Source organism: Erinaceus europaeus, chromosome X, assembly GCF_950295315.1.
Source record: "Erinaceus europaeus chromosome X, mEriEur2.1, whole genome shotgun sequence".
NCBI classification, from domain to species: Eukaryota; Metazoa; Chordata; class Mammalia; order Eulipotyphla; family Erinaceidae; genus Erinaceus; species Erinaceus europaeus.
In genome coordinates, this window is record NC_080185.1 from 72,593,522 (window position 1) to 72,613,749 (window position 20,228).

General features: G+C 39.2%; 2 protein-coding genes across 3 annotated transcripts in view; both read left to right on the forward strand.

Moving 5' to 3' along the window:
• Window positions 1–20,228, forward strand: part of ZDHHC15 (zinc finger DHHC-type palmitoyltransferase 15) — a 394,441-nt gene that overhangs the window by 166,818 nt on the left and 207,395 nt on the right. The window lies entirely within an intron of this gene.
• ABCB7 (ATP binding cassette subfamily B member 7) overlaps window positions 1–20,228 on the forward strand; it is a 123,834-nt gene that overhangs the window by 8,705 nt on the left and 94,901 nt on the right. The window contains exon 2 of one of the 2 annotated variants that reach the window (XM_007526070.2): window positions 13,679–13,756. The exons of the other annotated variant lie outside the window; for it this stretch is intronic. Coding sequence (XP_007526132.1) covers window positions 13,679–13,756 — 78 coding nt within the window. The remainder of the gene's footprint in view (window positions 1–13,678; window positions 13,757–20,228) is intronic. 2 annotated transcript variants of the gene reach the window in all.

Consider the following 20,228-nt stretch of genomic DNA (forward strand, 5'->3'; position numbering starts at 1 on the left):
AATCTACCTTCCCTCCACCTGAGTTTTTTTTTTTTAAGTTTTTAAAATTATCTTTATTTATTGGATAGAGATAGTCAGAAATCAAGAGGGTAGGGGAGATAGAGAGGGAGAGAGAAAGAGAGACACCTGCAGCCCTGCTTCACCACTTGCAAAGCTTTCTTCTGCAGGTGAGGACCCAGGGCTCAAACCTGGGTCCTTGTGCACTGTAACATGTGCGCACAGTCAGGTGCACCACCACCTGATACCCACCTGAGTTTTTGACTTTGGTGCAATACTCCAAACTCAGTCAAACTCTGCTTTGCATTTTTACATATTTTCTAATGAAATTAGTACTTACTATAGGGATTATAATTAATACCCTAGATTTATAACAATCTAGTTTGTGTTACTACCAGTTTGGTTTCAATTGCATACAAAAATACTGCTGTTATATGGCTCTATCCTCTTTACATTGTTGTCATATATTGCTGTAAATTTCATATATATATATATATATATATCTCACATTGTGTTACCGTTAATGTAGATTTATAGTATTTTTATACATTTGTCTTTTCAGTCATGTGGGAAATAAGATATGGAGTTTATAATTCAAAAACAGATAACACATATACATTTACTTATATCATTACATTGCCTCTACTAGAGTTTTTCTTTATTTTTCTCCTCTTTCTCTTCCTTTTGTTCTTTCTCTTCAGACTTTACTGTTTCCAGAATGATTTATTTTAGATAGAGTGAGACAGAGTTAAAGAAATCACATCACTGAAACATCTTTGGATGTGATGGGAGGGTGGACTTGAACCTGGGTCACTTACATGGCAAAGCAGTGCACTATTCAAGTGAGTTACTTCTTGGGCCCAGTCTCTATTGTGTTGTATGCTTTACATTGGGTTGTTCTAGTTCTCCCCCGCCAAGAGAATTGGATCAGTCCAGTTAGTTTCGCGGGCCCGCTTGGCCCCGCCCCTGGGAGCCCCGAGAGAGGGTTCCTGAGTTCAAGAGTAAGAGAGAGTGCTTGCGCCGCCGCAAAGAGACAGCAGAGTTCTGTTTGGTGATTAGTTTGGTTTAGTTTATGAATCGTTGTTCCTGAATAAAGAAATATAGCTTCCCTGCCCAGCCGTATGTCTCTGGTCGTCTCTGTTACCCGCCCGTGAAGCTAGCCCGGCCAGCTGGAGCCTCTGAATTTTAACAACAAATGGCGCCCAACGTGGGGCACGAACCCACGACCCTGAGATTAAGAGTCTCATGCTCTCCCGACTGAGCTAGCCGGGCGCCATTTGTTGTTAAAATTCGGCGGCTCTAGCTGGCCGGGCTAGCTTCATGGGCAGGTAACAGAGACGCCGAGACATACGGCTGGGCAGGGAAGCTGTATTTCTTTATTCAGGAACAACGATTTATAAACTAAACCAAACTAATCAACAAACAGAACTCTGCTGTCTCTTTGCGGCGGCGCAAGCAGATCTCTCTTACTCTGGAACTCAGGAACCCTCTCTCGGGGTTCCCAGGGGCGGGGCCAAGCGGGCCCACGAAACTAACTGGACTGATCCAATTCTCTTGGCGGGGGAGAACTAGAACAACCCAATGTAAAGCATACAACACTATTGCTTGTGAGTATTTGAGTTATTTTCTTCAGTTCTTTTACTTGAATTCCCTTTGGCAAGATAGGTCTGCAGCTACAAATTCACTCTGCTAAAGTTGGTTCTGACAGTTCAATATCTTTAGTCAATAGAGAAATACAAATCAAAATTATAGTGTGATACTATTCATACCCACTATATGGCTAAACTGAGATATTAAGGTAATAACTATTGACAAGGATGCAAAGCAAATGGAATTGTCACACACTTCTAATGGTAATATAAAAGGTATAGTCACTTGAAAACTATTTGACAGCTCCGTAAAGAAATAAACAGAGAAATCATGTCACCCAGTCATTGTACTCCTGGATTTATATCCAAGAGAAATGAAACCTTGCTTTCACTGAAGCCTTGTATATGAATGTTGATAGCTTAATTTTTCATAATAGCCAAAAGAGAGAAACAACACAATTTCTTTCCTTTATTTATTTTTTTACTTTTTTTTTTTTTGTGGGGAGAGGTGGCTGTTTTAAACTCTCTGTTCTGCTTTTCCATATTAGCCAACATTCTTTTTTAAGTGTGGGCCTTCTTTTTAAATATTTTATTTACTTATTTACTGGCTAAGGGCAGTCAAGAGGGGAGGTGTAGATAGAGAAGAAGAGAGAAAATAGATACCTGCAGACCTGCTTCACTGCTCATGGAGCCTCCCCCCTGCAAGTGAGGAGCAGAAGCTGGAATACTGATCCTGTGCATGGTAGCGGGTGGCAAATAATACATTTTTTAGAGCTTGCATGACTTAGAGCTAGTTATTCATGGGATACACTGTCTTGATATATCTAATTTGGTTTAATGGGTTGAAAGCATGTATAATTATGTAATCTAATTATTCCTTATTAGTCTCATTTTTGAATTTAATCTTTAAAGTTATGTTGGGAATGCATGCAAAATTCTTACTTAAAAATAAAATTTCAGTGAATAAAAGTCATTTCAGTAAATCAAAATAGACTGATTAGTATTTTACTCATGTTTTATTTAAGTAAGCTATCTGCTTTTGGATGACCTTTCAAATTGCTTGTTAGCTAATGTTTTAATTTCCAGTAAACTCAGTTGCTTTTGTATGTATGCAGACTGATTACACACGAGTCATAGATTTATCAGATGTTAGCATTTAAATGCACTTTAGGGGTCATTTACTCTATTTTGCTAATCTTAATGAGGAAATGAAGAATCACATAGCATAAAGAGATAACAAATGAATCAGAGTTAGAACAAGATCTCCAACTTGTTTATATTTTATTTTTTTAAATTAAAATTATCCTTTTTTGTTGCATAGAGATACCCAGAAATTGAGAGGAAAGGGGAGGATAGGGAGAGAGGCAGAGAGACACCTGCAGACCTGCTTCACCACCTGTGAAGCGACTCCCCTGCAGGTGGCAAACCGGGGGCTCCAACCGGGATCCTTAAGCCGGTCCTTGTGCTTCGCACCACGTGAGCTTATCCTGCTGAGCTACCGCCTGACCCCCTATTTTTTTCTTTATTAGGGAATTAATGTTTTACAGTTGACAGTAAATACAGTAGTTTGTACATGCATAACATTTGTCATTTTTCCACACAACAATACAACCCCCACTAGGTCCTTTGCCATCCTGTTCTAGGACCTGAACCTCACCCACTTTTACTTTGGTGCAGTACACCAACTCCAGTCCAAGTTCTGCTTAGTGTTTTCCCTTCTGATCTTGTTTTTCAACTTCTGCCTGTGAGTGAGATCATCCCATATTCATCCTTCTGCTTCTGAAATGTCAATCATCTTACTTATAGAAAGCCATTAGGTACTTCAGACGGAGGCCTAGTGTTTCAAGAAAGAATGCTGTAGCTGGGGAAGTAGTTCAGCCATTAGAGAACTATATGTGTATGTGTGGGTCCCTGGGTTTGATACCTGACACCATAGATAGTAGAGTGGATCTCTGTCTTCTCTGTCTCATAAAATAAGTAAGTAAAATATTGAGAAAAGAGGAGTATTGATGTATATTTTCTAAATATACATTTTATTTTATTCTTACTGGGGAAGGGATTAGTGGTTTTCAGTAGTCTTTTTTTTTTTAACCTCCAGGGCTATCGTTAGGGCTCAGTGCCTGCACTAGGAATCCACTGCTCCTGGAGGCTTTTTTTTTCCCATTTTTGTTGCCTTTGTTATTGTTATCATTGCTGTTGTTGTTGGATAGGACAGAGAGAAATGGAGAGAGGAGGGGAAGACAGACAGACACCTGCAGATCTGCTTCACCACCTGTGATGCAATCTCGCTGCAGGTGGGGAGCCGGGGGGCTCGAACCAGGATACTTATTCTGGTCTTTGTGCTTCGTGCCATGTGTGCTTAACTCGCTGCGCTACCGCCCAACTCCCAGAGAATGTGTTCTTTAAAACCAATGTGATTCTGATACATAATACCTGGGCAAATTCTACATATATGCCATATATATTCTTTATTAAAAATAATAAAGGTGAAATTTTGCCATCATGAGAGAAACAGGACAGAGGTCAGAACTGTGGCTTATATGCTTCTGGGGATTGAACCTGGGACCTCAGTCATACTAGTTTGACTTTCTAAATCACAGTCCTTTCCCCTACCATTTCCTGTACAGTTTTAACTTGTGTGTTATTTGTACAGACTAGTACAGTGCTTCTACATATTGTCATGCACGCGAAATGTATTTATATAACAGGGAAGGGAAAGTTTCACAGTATCAACAGTAAGCACACATAGTAGAAATACATTGACATCTCATGCGGTACTAGGACTTGAACCTGGGTTGTGTGCTTTGCAAAGCATGGGCCCTACTTGGTGAGCTATCTTTTCTACTGTTTTTCTTTTTCTAGTGGAGTCACAAGTTTTTCCATTGAATATTGTTATCTGCAAACACTAACAAATTGTCAAAAGATTTCATTTGTTTCACATGAGATAGAATGTTTCACTTACTAGAGATTGTACGAAAGAGAAGTCAGCTCCCACTCTGGTACATGTGGCATCAAGAATGGAATCTGGAGCTTCAGGCATTCAAGTCCTGTGCTTGAGCAATTGTACTATTTTCCTGGGTATGACAATTTTATGACGGTTTTATGACTTTTTTCTCATTTGATTTCCCATGTTTTTTTTTCTTGCTTGATTGCTTTTGATAGAATTTCCAATCTTCTTCTTCTAGCGTTTGCCCTTCTTCCATAGCCAGTCAACAGCGTCAGGTTGAGGCTGATGTAAAGTTTCGAGACCTCCTTTGAATCTGGAGAGGTGGCAGTCGTTGACTATGTGGGTCATAGTCTGTCTGTAGCCGCAGGGGCAGTTTGGGTCATCTCTGGCTCCCCAGCGATGGAACATAACGGCTCACCGGCCATGGCCTGTTCGATAGCGATTGAGGAGGGCCCAATCATAACGTGCTAGGTCAAAGCCGGGTTGATGCATGCAGGGGTCTGTAATGAGGTGTTTCCAATACTGTGTTGTTAAAATGATGGTAGTAGACAACCTTGTTTCATACCTCATCTTAGAGGAAAAGCTTTAAGTCTTATATCATGGTAGTTTTCTTTTTTAATTTAGGATTTGAATATACTATGCCATTCCATTCTGTCCTGTAGCGTTTCTAATGAGAAATTCATTGGCCCTCATAAGGGCATTAAGTTTTTGTGAATCTTTACTTTTGCCTTGCTTTTAGGATCCTTCCCCCCCCCCTTTATTTTATTTTATTTTATTTTATTTTATTTGCCATTTTAGTTATATTGTGTTTTTGGTCTTCATCTGTTTCAGTTTATTTTGTTTGGAACTCTTTAATGTTTTTTAACTTAATATGTTTTTTAGAATTTTTATTTACTTACTATTGAACGGATACAGAAATTGAGAAGGGAGGGGGAGGTAGAGAGGGAAAGAGACAAAGACACCTGCAGCCCTACTCAATCACTCATGAAACTTTCCCCCTGCAGGTGGGGAGTAGCAGTTTGAACCCAGATCAGTAGGAGTTTGAACCCAGATCCTTGAGCACTGTAACGTGTACATAACCAGGTGCACCACTTGCGCTGTCCCCTTGTTTGGAACTCTTTGTGCTGCTTAGATCTAGAGATTTGTTTGTCCCCTCAGTCTGGATAATTTCTCTATGATTTCTTCAGATATGATTTTCTCTTCCATTCTTTTTTGATAAATAAGGATCCTCTTGCTGTTCTCTTGTGTTGTATGTTAGCTTCATGTTTTTTTAAGATAGCTTTTTAAATGTATTTCACAGTTCTTTCAGTTCATTGACTTGATTTCAGCTTTAAGTATTCTGTTGAGCCTGACTTATATTTTAAAGTACAGCTAAAGTATTTTTTTTCAGCTTTTTTTTCTGGACTTTTACCATATCCTTGAAGTTTTCATTTTGTTAAAATTTTATTTATTTATTTATTTATTTATTATTGGATAGAGACAGAGAACTTTAGTGGGGATGAGGAGATAGAGGAGATAGAGGAGATAGAGGAGAGAGACACCACAGCCCTGCTTCCGCACTCATAAAGCTTCCCCCCTGCAAGTGGGGACCAGAGGCTTGAACTGGGGTCCTTGTGCACTGTAATGTGTGTGCTCAATCAGGTGTGTCACCACCTGGTCCCCCTTTTCCTAGATTTTATCTTGATTCATCAGTTGAGGTGAATTCTTCTCTCTCCACTTACTCTCTATGATTTTTTCCTTTCGAATAGACTAACTGGTTTTCTTTCCCAGTGTTGGTATGCCTTTAGTTAAAAATGCAGGTTTTCGAGATATTAGCTTAGTGTGTTAACTTTGAATTCTGGAGTCCTCATCATCGCACATGATGACTGCAGTCCAGGGCCAACATGGGCTGGTGAGTCAGCACATTGTATAGAGTGGTGGCCAAAATGATGAGACATACAAAGGTCACCATATTATTGTGTCAGTGGCACTTATCTTCCTGAATTTTGTAGTTGCTTGAGCTGAGGAAATGGGAGAAGATGTTTACATTGCCATCCATTAGGCAAAGTGGTAATAACCAAAATATATAGAGTTCACAAAACTCATCAACTTAAAACTATTTTGTTAAAAATGAGAAGATATCTGATCAGACTTTCAAAGGGGGTACTTAGATTTTTAACAGGCATATGATGCAATTCTCAAAAGTCACCGATTAGCAAAGAACTGAAAATTAAAATAGTGAAGTACTGTCATACTTGTGAGAATGTCTTGGATCAGCAAACAAAAGACAAGTGCTGGGGAAGCTGTAGTGAAAAGGAAACCCATTGGCACTGTTGGTAGGCATGTAAACCCATCCAATCCCTGTGGAAAATAGTCAGGATGTTCCTCAGAGTATTAAAAATAGATCTACCACATCATCCAGCAATTCCTCTTCTAAATATCTTTCCAGTGAACACCAGGTAACTTACCTGGGCACTTTGTAATAACCAAAATTTGTAAACATTGTAAGTGTTCAACTACAGATGGTTAAGGAAGCTGTGGACTTGATAAGTAGTGAAATACTACTCACCTGAAAGGAGAGATGAGATTTCTTTCTTCATGACATGAATGGAGCTGATAGGAATCATCCTAGTTGAAACAAGCCAGATATAGATGGACCAATAACCAGATAGTCTCACTCAGATTTGGGACCGATTTAAGAAGCAAAGCAAGAGAAAATATTAGTAGTAACATTAGTAAACAGAGGCTTAGTTCAGATGATCCAAGAAAGCAAGTGTCCAGAAGTGATGGGGTTTGAAAAGAGGTTTAGGACTCAGTGTTCTGTGGTGGAGGAAGAGGACAACTTGACGTAGCATGAGATATGCTGACATCTATCCTGGGGAGATGAGAAAACGTAACCTTGTGACAACAGTTTTGTCAATCAGCTTTTCCTTTACACTGTGATGGAAACATAAAACTATAAATTTTAGATATGAGGACATCTAGCTGCATAGCTGTGTTCCTTCCTTCCTTCCTCCCTTTCTTTCTCTAGAGCACTGCTCAACTCTGGCTTATGGTGGTGTGGGGGACTGAACCTTGGATTTTGGCATCTCAAGCATGTCAGTCTCTCTGTATAACCACTGTGCTACCTCTCTAACCCATTCTTGTGATTTTCAAATCAAGTTTCATAGAATTAATCTTCTTGTTTACCCTTGGTCTAACCTCCACTTTTTTTTACACATTGTATTTATTTTTTAGTTTTTATTAGTGATTTAATACTGATTTACAAAATTATAAGATAACTGGGGTATAATTCCACACTTGAGTTCTGTGCTCCCATTCTCTTCATTGGAAACTACATTAGTTTTCCCAAGATCACAGATATGGGTTGACTATTATTTCTGTAACCATCTATCTATATTTATATATATTTGCCCACTTTTCGCCCATTTGGTCCTTCCTCTCTTCCTTTCTAAGTCACACCTAACTACTTCTGAGTGTCCTTCCTTATTTTTTTTTTCCTCTTCTCTCTCTGGGTCCTCATGGAATTAGAGTTCAGAGCCCTTTGGTCATCTTCCCCTAACATTTACCCCTCTGGGAGTATGAACCAAAATTCATTATGGGGTGTAGAAGGTAGAAGGTCTGGCTTCTGTAGTTTCTATTTTTCTGGGCATGGGCATTAGCTGGCAGATCCATAGCCCCAGTATGTTTCTGTCTTTCCTTAGTGTAACCTCCACTTTTAAGTGAAAGTAGATTTTTTTTTTCTTTTTAAATCCCCAAGTCTTAGTCTTAAAAGTGTATTGCACAATTGTTTGTAAATCTATTGTTTGGAAGTATTAATGCTTTCCATAGAAACAGTACTTGAAGTAGTTGGGACTAGCCTTCAAAAGTAGTTAACCTTAATGTGATTTTTTTTTATTTGCAATGAAAGATTTATTTATCTATTTATTTTTGGTTGTTGTAGGGGCTTCATAGCTCCAAGCTGACTTTTTCAGATACAGAGGGGCAACGATGGTGCTAGGGGGTGCAGGCGGTGCTTCTTCCAATGCAGCACCATCTCACACCTAGGCAGCGTACATTTCAAAGTAGGCATACTATCTACGTGAGCTGTTTTGCTGACCTAGGGACCTTTTTAAAATAACTGTTATGGGAGTCAGGCAGTAACGCAGTGGGTTAAGCGCACGTGGTACAAATCACAAGGACTGGAGTAAGTATCCCGGTTCGAGCCCCCGGCTCTCTATCTGCAGGGTAGTCGCTTCACAGGCGGTGAAGCAGGTCTACAGGTGTCTGTGTTTCTCTCCCCCTCTGCCTTCCCCTCCTTTCTCCATTTCTCTCTGTCCTATCCAACAACAACGACAACAACAATAATAACTACAACAACAAGGGCAACAAAAGGGAATAAATAAATAATAAAAAAGATGTTAAAAGAGAAATGAAAAAATAACTTATTTCTCAGGCTGAATAATGAATACACATACACTTGCTATATTTTTTCAAAAGAAAGATCTTGTTAGATATTCTCATGCAAACTTGGGCAGTCTTGCTTCATGTGAATTACTTGATCTGTGTTTATTGAAAGCACAAACAACCAAGCAAACAAACAAAAAAGCTAATAAGAGGTTTGCATTCAGCAAAGGTAGTGAGAACAGTTGATTTAAACACCAGAAAAAGTTTTATTGACAAACGAATTAGAAGTTTGAAGGTACATGAAGTTGTGCAGGATCTTTGGTTCAACAAGACAAGGAAACACAATTTCATTTACTTATTTGGGTAGAGAAAGAGAGAAATTGAGAAGGAATCTGGAGGTAGAAATGTAGAGAGACACCTGTATCCCTGTTTTATCATTTGTTTAGCTTTTCCCCTGCAGATGGGGGTTAGGGGCTTGAATCCAGGTCCTTGTGGATCATAGCATGTGCACTCAAGCAGATATGCTACCACCTGGCCCCCAAAATACATTTATTTATTTATTTATTTATTTATTTATTTATTTATTTCCTTTTGTGGCCCTTGTTTTATTGTTGTAGTTATTATTGTTGTTGTTATTGAGGCCCTTGTTGTTGGATAGGACAGAGAGAAATGGAGAGAGGAGGGGAAGACGGGGGGAGAGAGAGACATCTGCAGACCAGCTTCACTGCCTGTGAAGTGACCCCTGCAGGTGGGTGGCCAGAGGCTCGAACCGGGATCCCTATGCCGGTCCTTGTGCTTCGCGCCACCTGTGCTTAACCTGCTGTGCTACCGCCCAACTCCCACAATTTTTTAAAAAGTAATGATTTAACATTGTTTTAGAGAATTTTCAGGTTTCAGGAGTGTTGTCAATACCCGTGCTTGATGCATGGAAGCTACTATGTCTGCCACCAAAGTTTTGTGTCCTTCTGAAGCAACCTCACCCGCCATAATTTTCTTAATTCTCGCATGTTATAGAAGACAGTTTGGTTTCTGTTGTCACCTGGGCTTCACTGCTCTGGGTAGACTTTCTCATATGTAAAGAGTAACAGAGACAGAGAAGGAAAGACCATACTGTTGTTGAGCGTGATGTTGTTGTCTGCGGGCCGTGGAGATGAGAGAGAGGAGGTCTGGAGCGAAGCGGGAACACAAATCTTTATTTGCGCTGGCACCTCAGAGTTGGGTGCTAGAGAAGCAGGTTGGGCCACGTGGAGGTAGCGAAAATGGCTGCCTCATGCAGTAACCTTTCCTGCGTCTGAACACCGGAGTGAAGCGCTGGCAAGAGAGCGAGGTGCGGAAAACGAAGGGTTTTTATAGGATTAGCTTTCACGAGAATGGGAAGGGGGAGGAGTAACCATAGCACTCCAGGATAGGATGATAACTCTCGTGAGAATGGGAGGGGGGAGGAGTAATCCAAAGCACTCCAGATATCGCGGGGATATAGACAATGTCCTGAGGGCATAACATGGCGGAACAGGCACTCCCAGAATGTCCCAACTCTCAAGGGAACTAGTAGCCTGAGGGGAAAACATGGCAGATGTGAATGCATCTGCACAATTTCCCAGCATCTCCCCCTTTCCTTTTATCTAATGCCCAGGGCAACAGTGTGTAAAGTCTGTGAACTACTCAGGCTCAGTCTATGAAAAACCAGCAACATGAAGGGAAGAAAGCTGCTGTAAAATTGTCTAAAGTGTCCAAAGGGTATACCAGCAAGTCCGATAAAAGTCTCAGTCCAAAGTAGGTGACTAGGGGGAGAAATGGCAGGGGATGAAATGCTGCATGAGGAAGGTCAGCCTCTGGAATTCTGCTTTTCTGTAGAGAGTGAGCTGGAACCGCCAAAACGTGACAGGTCAAAGCAGAAGCAGGAAAGGCAGACAAGCAGTAAAAAAGTTCTCTCCTTGGAGTCTGTGAATCAGGTTCTTCAGATCGCGTTAGGTGACATCTAGGGTTTGGGGGTGTGTGTGCCACTGTAGTCGTGCCATCTAGTGGGTGATGTCAGGGTGTGCAGGGGTCCAGATGTTTTCTTCTGGGATTCCTGTGGAAGAAACACAAACAATCTGCTTCTCGTGGTTAGCAGGGCATCTGATTTGAATGCTTTATAGAAAAAGAGGTTTGGTGCCTTCACCAACTGAGTATTGGGGGATGTATCTTTCCTATTCATTTATGATTATATTTTATAGTATTTGTCATGGTAGTCAGCCGTTATCTGGAAGGTCCTGGGTGATTCATGGGGAAAAAGAACTTATCTTTTAACAAAGACTCTAAGGTATAGGGAAGTGAGAGCTATCTTATCCATTTTTTTTTTGTATCTTGCCTTTTTTGCCCTAGTTGTTTTATTGTATGTAATTATATTGTTGTTATTACTGATATTGTGGTCGTTGGATAGAACAGAAAGAAATGGAGAGAGGAGGGGAAGACAGGGGGAGAGAAAGACACCTGTAGACCTGCTTCACCGCCCGTGAAGTGATTCCCCTGCAGGTGAGGAGCCGGGGACTCAAACTGGGATCCTTAAGCCAGTTCTTGCACTTAGCGCCACCTGCGCTAAACCTGCTGCGCCACCGCCCGATTCCCAGGAACTATCTTTTAACATAAACTCTATGGCCATGCCAATAGCAACCTTGAGGGCACATGTGGCTCCCCACACCATACTACTGTAGGCTTCCCTCACTCAGTGCAGCAAGGACTAGATTCAACCCTGGGTTGCTCACATAGCAAAACTGGTGTCCTACCATGGTAAGTTACCTTGCCAGCCCCAGTTTTCATTGTTTTAAAGTTTTATTTATAAAATGGAAATATTGCTAAGACCATAGGATAAGAGGAGTACAATTCCCACCACCAGAGCTCTGTATCCCCTCTCCTCCCCTGATAGCTTTCCTATTCTTGAACCCTCTCGGAGCATGGACCAAGGGCATTATGGGGTGCAGAAGGTGGAAGGTCTGGCTTCTGTAATTGCTTCCCCGCTGAATATGGGCAGTGACAGGTCGATCCATACTCCCAGCCTTTCTCTGTCTTTCCCTAGTGGGACAGGGCTCTGGGGAAGTAGTGCTCCAGGACACATTGGTGTGGTTGTCTGTCCAGGGAAGGCCGGTTGGCATCATGGTAGCATCTGGAACCTGGTGGTTGAAGAAGAGTTAAGGTATAAAGCCAAACAAATTGTTGACTAATCATGAACCTAAAGGGTGGAATATTGCAGATGAAGATTTGGGGGTCTCTATTTTGGAAAAAGCTAATAGGTCTATTTTAAGTATCTTCCAAGGGGCCCATGACTTTACTAGTTTTTGTCCGAGTCTGACAGCTAACATGCAGGTGGATCCAAGTTATTGTCTGGGGAGATGGTGTCACAGTTGGAAAAATAACTTGAAAGCTGAATGAGGGAAGAGAGTATCTCCCAAAGTAAGGGAAAAGTATTTAAATATTGTTTATTGTAAACCCCATCAATTTGATCTGGGGCCCATATTCATCACAGGAGCCTATGTAACTTCTGCATCTCTGTAGGTCTGAGCTCACATTCTGTGGTCACAGCTAGGAACATTCCAGGCTGCACTAATTTCAGGACCCATCTTCCTTGAGTGGCAGAATATGTTGTCCAGCCTCCCTTCTGAGAATGGAACAGTCTCTACCATTGTTGATCCACATTGAGGGCAAGGTCCTATAGGGGCCCACAAAGGGGTCCATTATGTTGTTCTTGATGGAGGTGACCAGTGGCAGTGGCGAGAGGGATCTGTGGAAGGCCTAGGCTCATCATGTCTGTGTGTGAATACCAGGACTCCCTGACTAGGGCCCCGGGTGATGGGGTGGTCTGGTAGTCACCATAGAGTCAGTCTCTTGCCCTTATCCAGCTTTTGTAGTCTTTATAGTGTCTGACAAGGTTAGCTTTGGAGTGATTGAGGGAAGTGAAATAGGAAGTAGTTGAGGAGGGTGTCTAGGTCTAAGTAGAAACTGTTTGATTAGGTACTTTATGGTGTCTTTTTTTTAAGTCTTCCTACTTACTTGCTGCATTTATTGACTCACTGCAGACTATTGTGTTTTATTGCTTTAATGTATATGTTTTCTCTTAACTTATGGATGCATGTTTACATAAGCCCTATCTCATAGGCCCTGATCTATATCTAGGTTTTGAGGCTTTTTTAGGAATTGCACCACCCAAAATGGAATTAAGGAGTCCTATGAGCTAGGAAAGAGTAATGAAGCTGGAGGGTTGACATTCCACGCCTGACATTTCTGGACACAATCTGAAGTGAAACATGCCGAGGTGGTACTGGTTGCATTGATTGGGTTGGGATGAGCAGATCAGATGCAGTATCAGTTGGGATGACTTGAGAGAAGCATGTAGAAAATTGAGCCCTACCCCAAAGGTTCCAGGACTGAGAGAAATATGAGTTTTGTAGAGAAAGGGGAAGGTTCTTGCTATTCTTGGGTTCAAGAAGTTAATAGATAGTTAATGCTATAACCAAATTATTTGTCATTTGGTTTAACTTGGAAAATCCCATTGTTAGGATTTGCTGTATCTCATAAGATTTCTTCATAATTTATGTCCTTTAATGCTATTTACATATGGCTATTTATTATCCCAGTTTTCATTTTTAAAACAGTTTACTTTTTACTTGGATTGCAGATTTTAAAAATATTTTCAGAAATACATCGAAAGCTTGACTAGCTTTTATTTTACATTTTAGTTTTATGTTTAAATATAATAAAAAGAAGTGTTTTCTCTAACATTTTTCCTCTTTTTCCTTTTTATCAGATCCCAGGGGCATTGCAACATACCACATGGCAGACACTAAGAAAAGACAATTCAAGACAGTTGTTAGATGTGGCAAGGGTAAGATTAAGTAGAGTTTTCTTCTGTATATTTGTTGGGGAGAATGTAGTTCCTTGGAGTGTTTTTTTGTTTATGTTATGTATTTTAAATTTCATTTTTTCATTTCCTCCCTGAATATTGACACTGAATATGAAGGTATGTTTCACTACAGAACACGGAAAAAGAAATCTTGATATTTTTCCACCCTTGAAAGTAATCTATTTGGGCTTCTTTAAGATCAGCGCCAACTAGAATACTATTTTCAAAATTTTTTTTTGTAAACATAGTGGCATTGTATAAACACTTTAATCTGTCCTGACAATTTGTATTTGTATATGGAATGCTGTAAACCTTTCAAGAGTGTAAAATTTCTTTATTTTAGAAAATGTTCGGATTGGAGCTCCAAGGTGAGTGATGTCGAAACAAGTTGATGGATATTATTTTTCATTGCTAATGTTAAGTGAAAGATATCTTCAGAGTCTCAGCCTGGGCAGGAGAGATGACATGATGGTTATGCAAAATGACTTTGATGACTGAGGCTACAAGGTCCCAGGTTCAGTTCCTCACACTACCATAAGACAGAGCTAGTTTAAAAAAAGAATATCATCAAGTTAAATATAAATCTCCAAAATAACAAAAAGACTATCAAGTTAGTAGATAGTCAAATCTTAGGAAAATCTCGTACTTTCTATTTCTGAATAGCAATTTTTTTGCCATTAAGTCACAGTACATTGTTTTAATTTATGTATATACTCTAGAAATGAATTTATTATTATTAAATTATTGTTGTAAATTACGGAAGAATCTTCTCATGGTTCATGATGCCACTAAATTTATGTAGACAATTAATTTTGTTGGTTACCTCATTAGCTAGCTTATATGTATTAGAATCCCTGATAAAACTTATTGCTCAGTCTTTTACCAGGAAAAATAGCAGAGAGATTGTCTTACTAAAAAGTACCTTAACAAATGGAATGGTCTTACTCATAGGTGGAACTTAAGAAACAGGAACAGAAAGGGGAAACAGAAAGTAGAACCCTGGACTGGGTTTAATGTATTACACCAAAGCAAAATACTTTGGGGAGGGAGGTCAGGAAGGGAGGGAGGTCAGAAAGGGAGGGTTGGTGGGTGCTTTGAGGTCCTGGTGCATGATGGTAGAAAAAGGATCTAAGGGAGTCGGGCTGTAGTACAGTGGGCTAAGCGCAGGTGGCGCAAAAGCACAAAGACCGGCATTAGGATCCTGGTTCGAACCCCGGCTCCCCACCTGCAGGGGAGTCGCTTCACAGGCGGTGAAGCAGGTCTGCAGGTGTCTATCTTTCTCTCCTCCTCTCTGTCTTCCCCTCCCTCTCTCCATTTCTCTCTGTCCTATGCAACAACAACAATAATAACTACAACAATAAAACAACAAGGGCAACAAAAGGGAAAAAAATAAATAAAATAAATATAAAAAAGTATTTAAAAAAAAAAAAAGGATCTAAGTTGAAGGTGAGAATATTTTGCAGACACTTATCATGGTGAGATGAGAAATTTTACCCATGTGTTAACAACTGTACTGAAAACCATTAACTCTCAATAAAATGGTAAAAATTTATTCTTAAATTTATTTTTGTCTAGTTCTTATTGACATCAGAGTTTCCACTGGTGTTTGTGTCTGCATGACAAAGCCACTACTCTTGGTAGCCATTTTTTTACCCCTGATTTTTTTTTGCATAAAGAGAACTTGAAAGGGAATAAGGAGATAGAAAAAGAAATACAATCTGGGAGTCAGGTGATAGTGCAGTGGGTTAAGCACAGGTGGCACAAAGCACAAGGACTGCCGTAAGGATCTTGGTTCGAGCCCCCAGCTCCCCACCTGAAGGGGAGTCGCTTTATAGGTGGTGAAGCAGGTCTGCAGGTATCTGTCTTTCTCTCCCCCTCTCTATCTTCCCCTCCTCTCTCCATTTCTTCCTGTCCTATCCAACAACAACAACATCAGTAACAACAACAGTAACTACAACGAGTGCAGCAAAAGGGAATAAATAAATATTAAAGAATAAAAAAAGAAATACAATTCTACCCTACTGCTTAAAAGGAGAGAGAGAGAGAGAGAGAGAGAGAGAGAGAGAGAGAGAGACCTGTACTATTGCTTCACTGTTAATGAAGCTTCCCCCCCGCAGGTGAGGACTAGGGTCTTGAACCCAGGTCCTTTCACATAAAAATGTGTGTGTTCTACCAGGTGTGTTACCACTCCATCCCCAAACATATGTTTTGATGTTTTTCCTATAAAAATGTTTCTCATATTATTGATCACCCAAATTAGTGAACAGATCAGTTAACTCATTTGTCTGAGAATAAGCAGGTACTTTTTTATAATTTCACTTTTGTAGTTTGGATCACTGCTGATAATGTTATAGTTCAGTAATGGTAGATATTTATTCGTACAAAGAACTATGACCTTGTTCATTAATTATTGATAATTAAGACTATGAAGAAGTACTGTTATATTCATGTTCTTCCTAAGTTTTATTAATTGAATTTACATTGGGTTAGAACATTATATAGTTTTCAGGTTTACAGCGTAAACCAGTGTGTATTTGCCACCAAAAGTCTGGTTTTCATTCTTCACCATTTGATTGACACTCTTTACTCAATTTGCCTATTCTCTTTTCTTCTAGTAACCAGTCTTTTGTTCTTATACTCTTGAGGATTTTTTTTCTTTTGTCAGCTACTCTTATATGTGTGATTTCACTGCTCCCAAGCTAATATAAATAGCGACACAGAGAGAGGGAGAAATGTTACAGTACTTAGGAGTATGCTTCCCTCCCTGGCATAGTATTCTCATAGGGTGCTAGGGCTCCAAGCTGGGCTGCACATAGGAGAAGGGATGTGTCACACTTAGTGAATTATCTCTTTAGCCCTGTCTTGTTTTCTTCTTTTGTTTCTTTTTAAAAGATATTTCTTATTAATATTTATTATTGGATAGAGACAGAAATGGAGAGAGAGATAGAAAGGGTGAGACAGAGAGACACCTGCAGCACTGCTTCGCCAGTCATGAAGCTTTGCCCCTGCAGGTGGGGACTCTGATGTGCACAAGGACACAGCTTAATCAGCTACACCACTTTCTAGCCCTTATTCTTTTGTTTCTTTATTTGATTTGTAGGAGTGAAATCATGTTTATCTTTTATCATTTGGGTTTTTTCACTTAGCATAATACTACATGAGTCTGTGTTGTGAATGACTGAATTTCATCTTCTTTATGTTTACTTATACATTATTTTTTCATAGTTTGGAGAGAAGTTGAGAGGGAAAGTTCCACAAATGATGAAGCAGTGCTGCAGGTGACTCTTTCTCCCTCTTTGCACTGCTTTACCATTTGTGGAATTTCCCCCAAAAGTTGTGACCCAAGGCTTGAACCGGGCCCTTTGTGCATGGTAATGTGTGAGCTCAACTGGGTGGCCACTGCTCAGGCCCTGAATTTCATTTTTTAATAGCTTAATAGAATTTCTTCTTGCATTCAGTCATGTGTCATTTAATGATGAAGTTAAATTTTTGAGAAATTCTTCACTAACAATTTTGTCATTGTGTGAGAGAAACACTAATTTGTTGATATATATAGATATTTTCCCACACACATTATTATGGAATCATTCATGATATCCAGGACTTAGAAACTATCAACAGATGACTGGATAGAGTTTATATACAGTTTGGGATCACTTATCAATGATGTACTGGTTACTAATGGACTGAATGGGTGACAGTGGTCCCTTAGATTATATCTTATGACTTAGCCTTATAGCTGACTACTATTTATGTTTATGTAATGATACTCTGGTGGTATTTTCTTGTGTGTATTTATGATTTTAGGTCTCCTATCCAAATCTGTAATCAGCTTTGGGATTATTTGTTGTTTGTCAGTCTGGTTTCATTCTTTTTTATTTTTAATTTTTTTTAGTTTATTATTTATAAAATGGAAACACTGACAAGACCATAGGATAAGAGGGGTACAATTCCTACCACCAGAGCTCTGTATCCCATCTCCTCCCCTGATAGCTTTCCTATTCTTTATCCTTCTGGGAGTATGGACCCAAGGTCATTGTGGGATGGAGAAGGTGGAAGGTCTGGCTTCTGTAATTGCTTCCCCACTGAACATGGGCATTAGCAGGTCAATACATACTCTCAGCCTGTCTCTCTCTTTCCCTAGTGGGGCAGGGCTCTGAGGAAGCAGAGCTCCAGGACACAGTGGTGGGGTCATCTGTCCAGGGAAGTCTAGTTGGTATCATGGTAGTACCATGATACCATGATGGTTTCATTCTTAAGCACATTGCTGTTCAGTTTTCCCAACATTATTTATTGAAGAGTCTCCTTACTACATTGTATTCTCTTGGGCTCTTTTAAAAATTTTTCTTTCTTCTTTTAATCTTTATTTATTTGTTGGATATATACAGCCAGAAATTTGGAGGGGAAAAGGGTGATAGAAAAGGAGAGGGATAGAGAGACACCTGCAGACCTCTTTAACCACTTGCAAAACTTTCCCCTTGCAGGTGGGTACCAGGGGCTCGAACCCGGATCCTTGTACATTGTAACATGTGTGCTCAACCAGGTGTAGTACCACCTAGCCCTTACTCTTAGGCACTTTCCTGTAAATTATATGTCCCTATATGTGTAGTTTTATTTCTGGGCTTTCAATTCTGTTCCTTTGAGGAGTTTTTTTTTAATCCAGTACCATACTGTTTTAATTAATATAACTTTGTAGTGTATTTTGAAACCAGCCAGTGCTGTATCCTAATTCTTGTTCTTTTTTCCTTAGGTTACTGTTAGGTATTTGAGTGTCCTTTATAGTTCCAAATGGATTTTTCGCTTTTTTGTTGTTGTTGTTGTTGTTTTATTTCTATTGGTAATTTAATAAGAATTGCTTTGAATTTGTATATTTCTTTCAATACGATAGTCATTTTAATGATGATATTTTTCCCAGTGCACAAGCATGGCTGATCTTTGCATTTCTTTGTGTTTTTATTTCCAGTTTCTTTCAAGATTATTTACCTGTTTTCACTGCATAGGTGTTGCACCTCCCTAGTTAAATTTTCTCCTAGGTATTTTGTTTCTTTGTGTATAATTGCAAATGGGATTGCTTTCCTTGTTTATTTTCTAATTTGTAAGTACTTATTTACTAATATGAAAGAGAAAGAGGTTGAAATAGATAGGGAATATATGAATCAGAGTATCACTCTGGCATAAGTGATACTGGGATCAAACTTAGGTCCTCATGCTCCCAAGGCCAGCATGTTAGACACTTTTCTAGCTCCTAGACCACTATTTTGTTATTTTTGTACAGAAACAACTGATATTTGTATATTGATTATGTAGCCTCCCAAGTTATTGTATTAATTTTAATATAGTCCTTGGGATTTTCTATTCTGAGATCTGCAAATACTGCTAATTTTACTTATTTAAATTTAGATAATTTTTGCTTACAATGGAGATAATGAAATACAGATCAAATGTACAGTAAGAAAGGTCAATGAAACTAAGAACAGGTTCATTAAAAAGACAAAAATAGAAAAATCTATATTTACAAAGAGAAAAAAATCAAGGAAATATAAAATCAGAAATGAAGTTTCAAAAATAGTAAGGTTATATAAAATATTATAAGGGAATATCAGAAATATCTATATGACAATAATCTGGACAATCTATAGAAACAGAGCATACTATTTAAGACGTACAATATTCCAAGATGAAGTCAGAAATCTGAGCATAAGCACAATTAGTAAAGGAAGTAGAGAAGTCATCAAAAGCCTCCCTAAAAACAAAAACTCAGCACCATACAGTTTCACTAATAAACTGTACCAAACTTCCATGAAGATTGAATTCCTATTCACAAACTTTTCCAACAGTTGTGAAAATTATAAAACAAAGCAGTGATATCACACAGAAGAGACAGTAAACCGATAGCTATAATGTAGATAAATAAATATATAATAAACACTACTAAAATAATAAATATAAGTATATAGCCATACACCATGATCAAGTGAGGTTTATCCTAGTGCAAGGATGATTGACTATACACTAATCAATTGGCATGACACATCACAGCAACTAAAGGAAAAGAATAATCTCAATAGATACAGAATAAACCATTTGATGAGATTTGATATCTATTTATGATAAAAATCACTAAAAAAACCAGTTATAATAGAAATGTACATAATGAAATACATTAGTGATAAAACCACTGCCGGTGTGACATACAGTGGTGAAAAACTGGAATCTCTTCTAAGATCAAGATCAAGAACAACACAGTAAAGTCAATCCTTGGGGCCAGTATGCTATGGTGAAGAAATTGGACAAGATGGTTAACCGGGATCCTTATGCTGTTCTTTGCGCTTTGCGCCACCTGTACTTAACCTGCTGCGTTACCGCCCAACTCCCTTTACTGTAATTTTTATAAGTGTCTTGTCCCTTTTCCTTCTTGAAAAAGATCCTTGCATTTTCTGATTTGATTAAATGA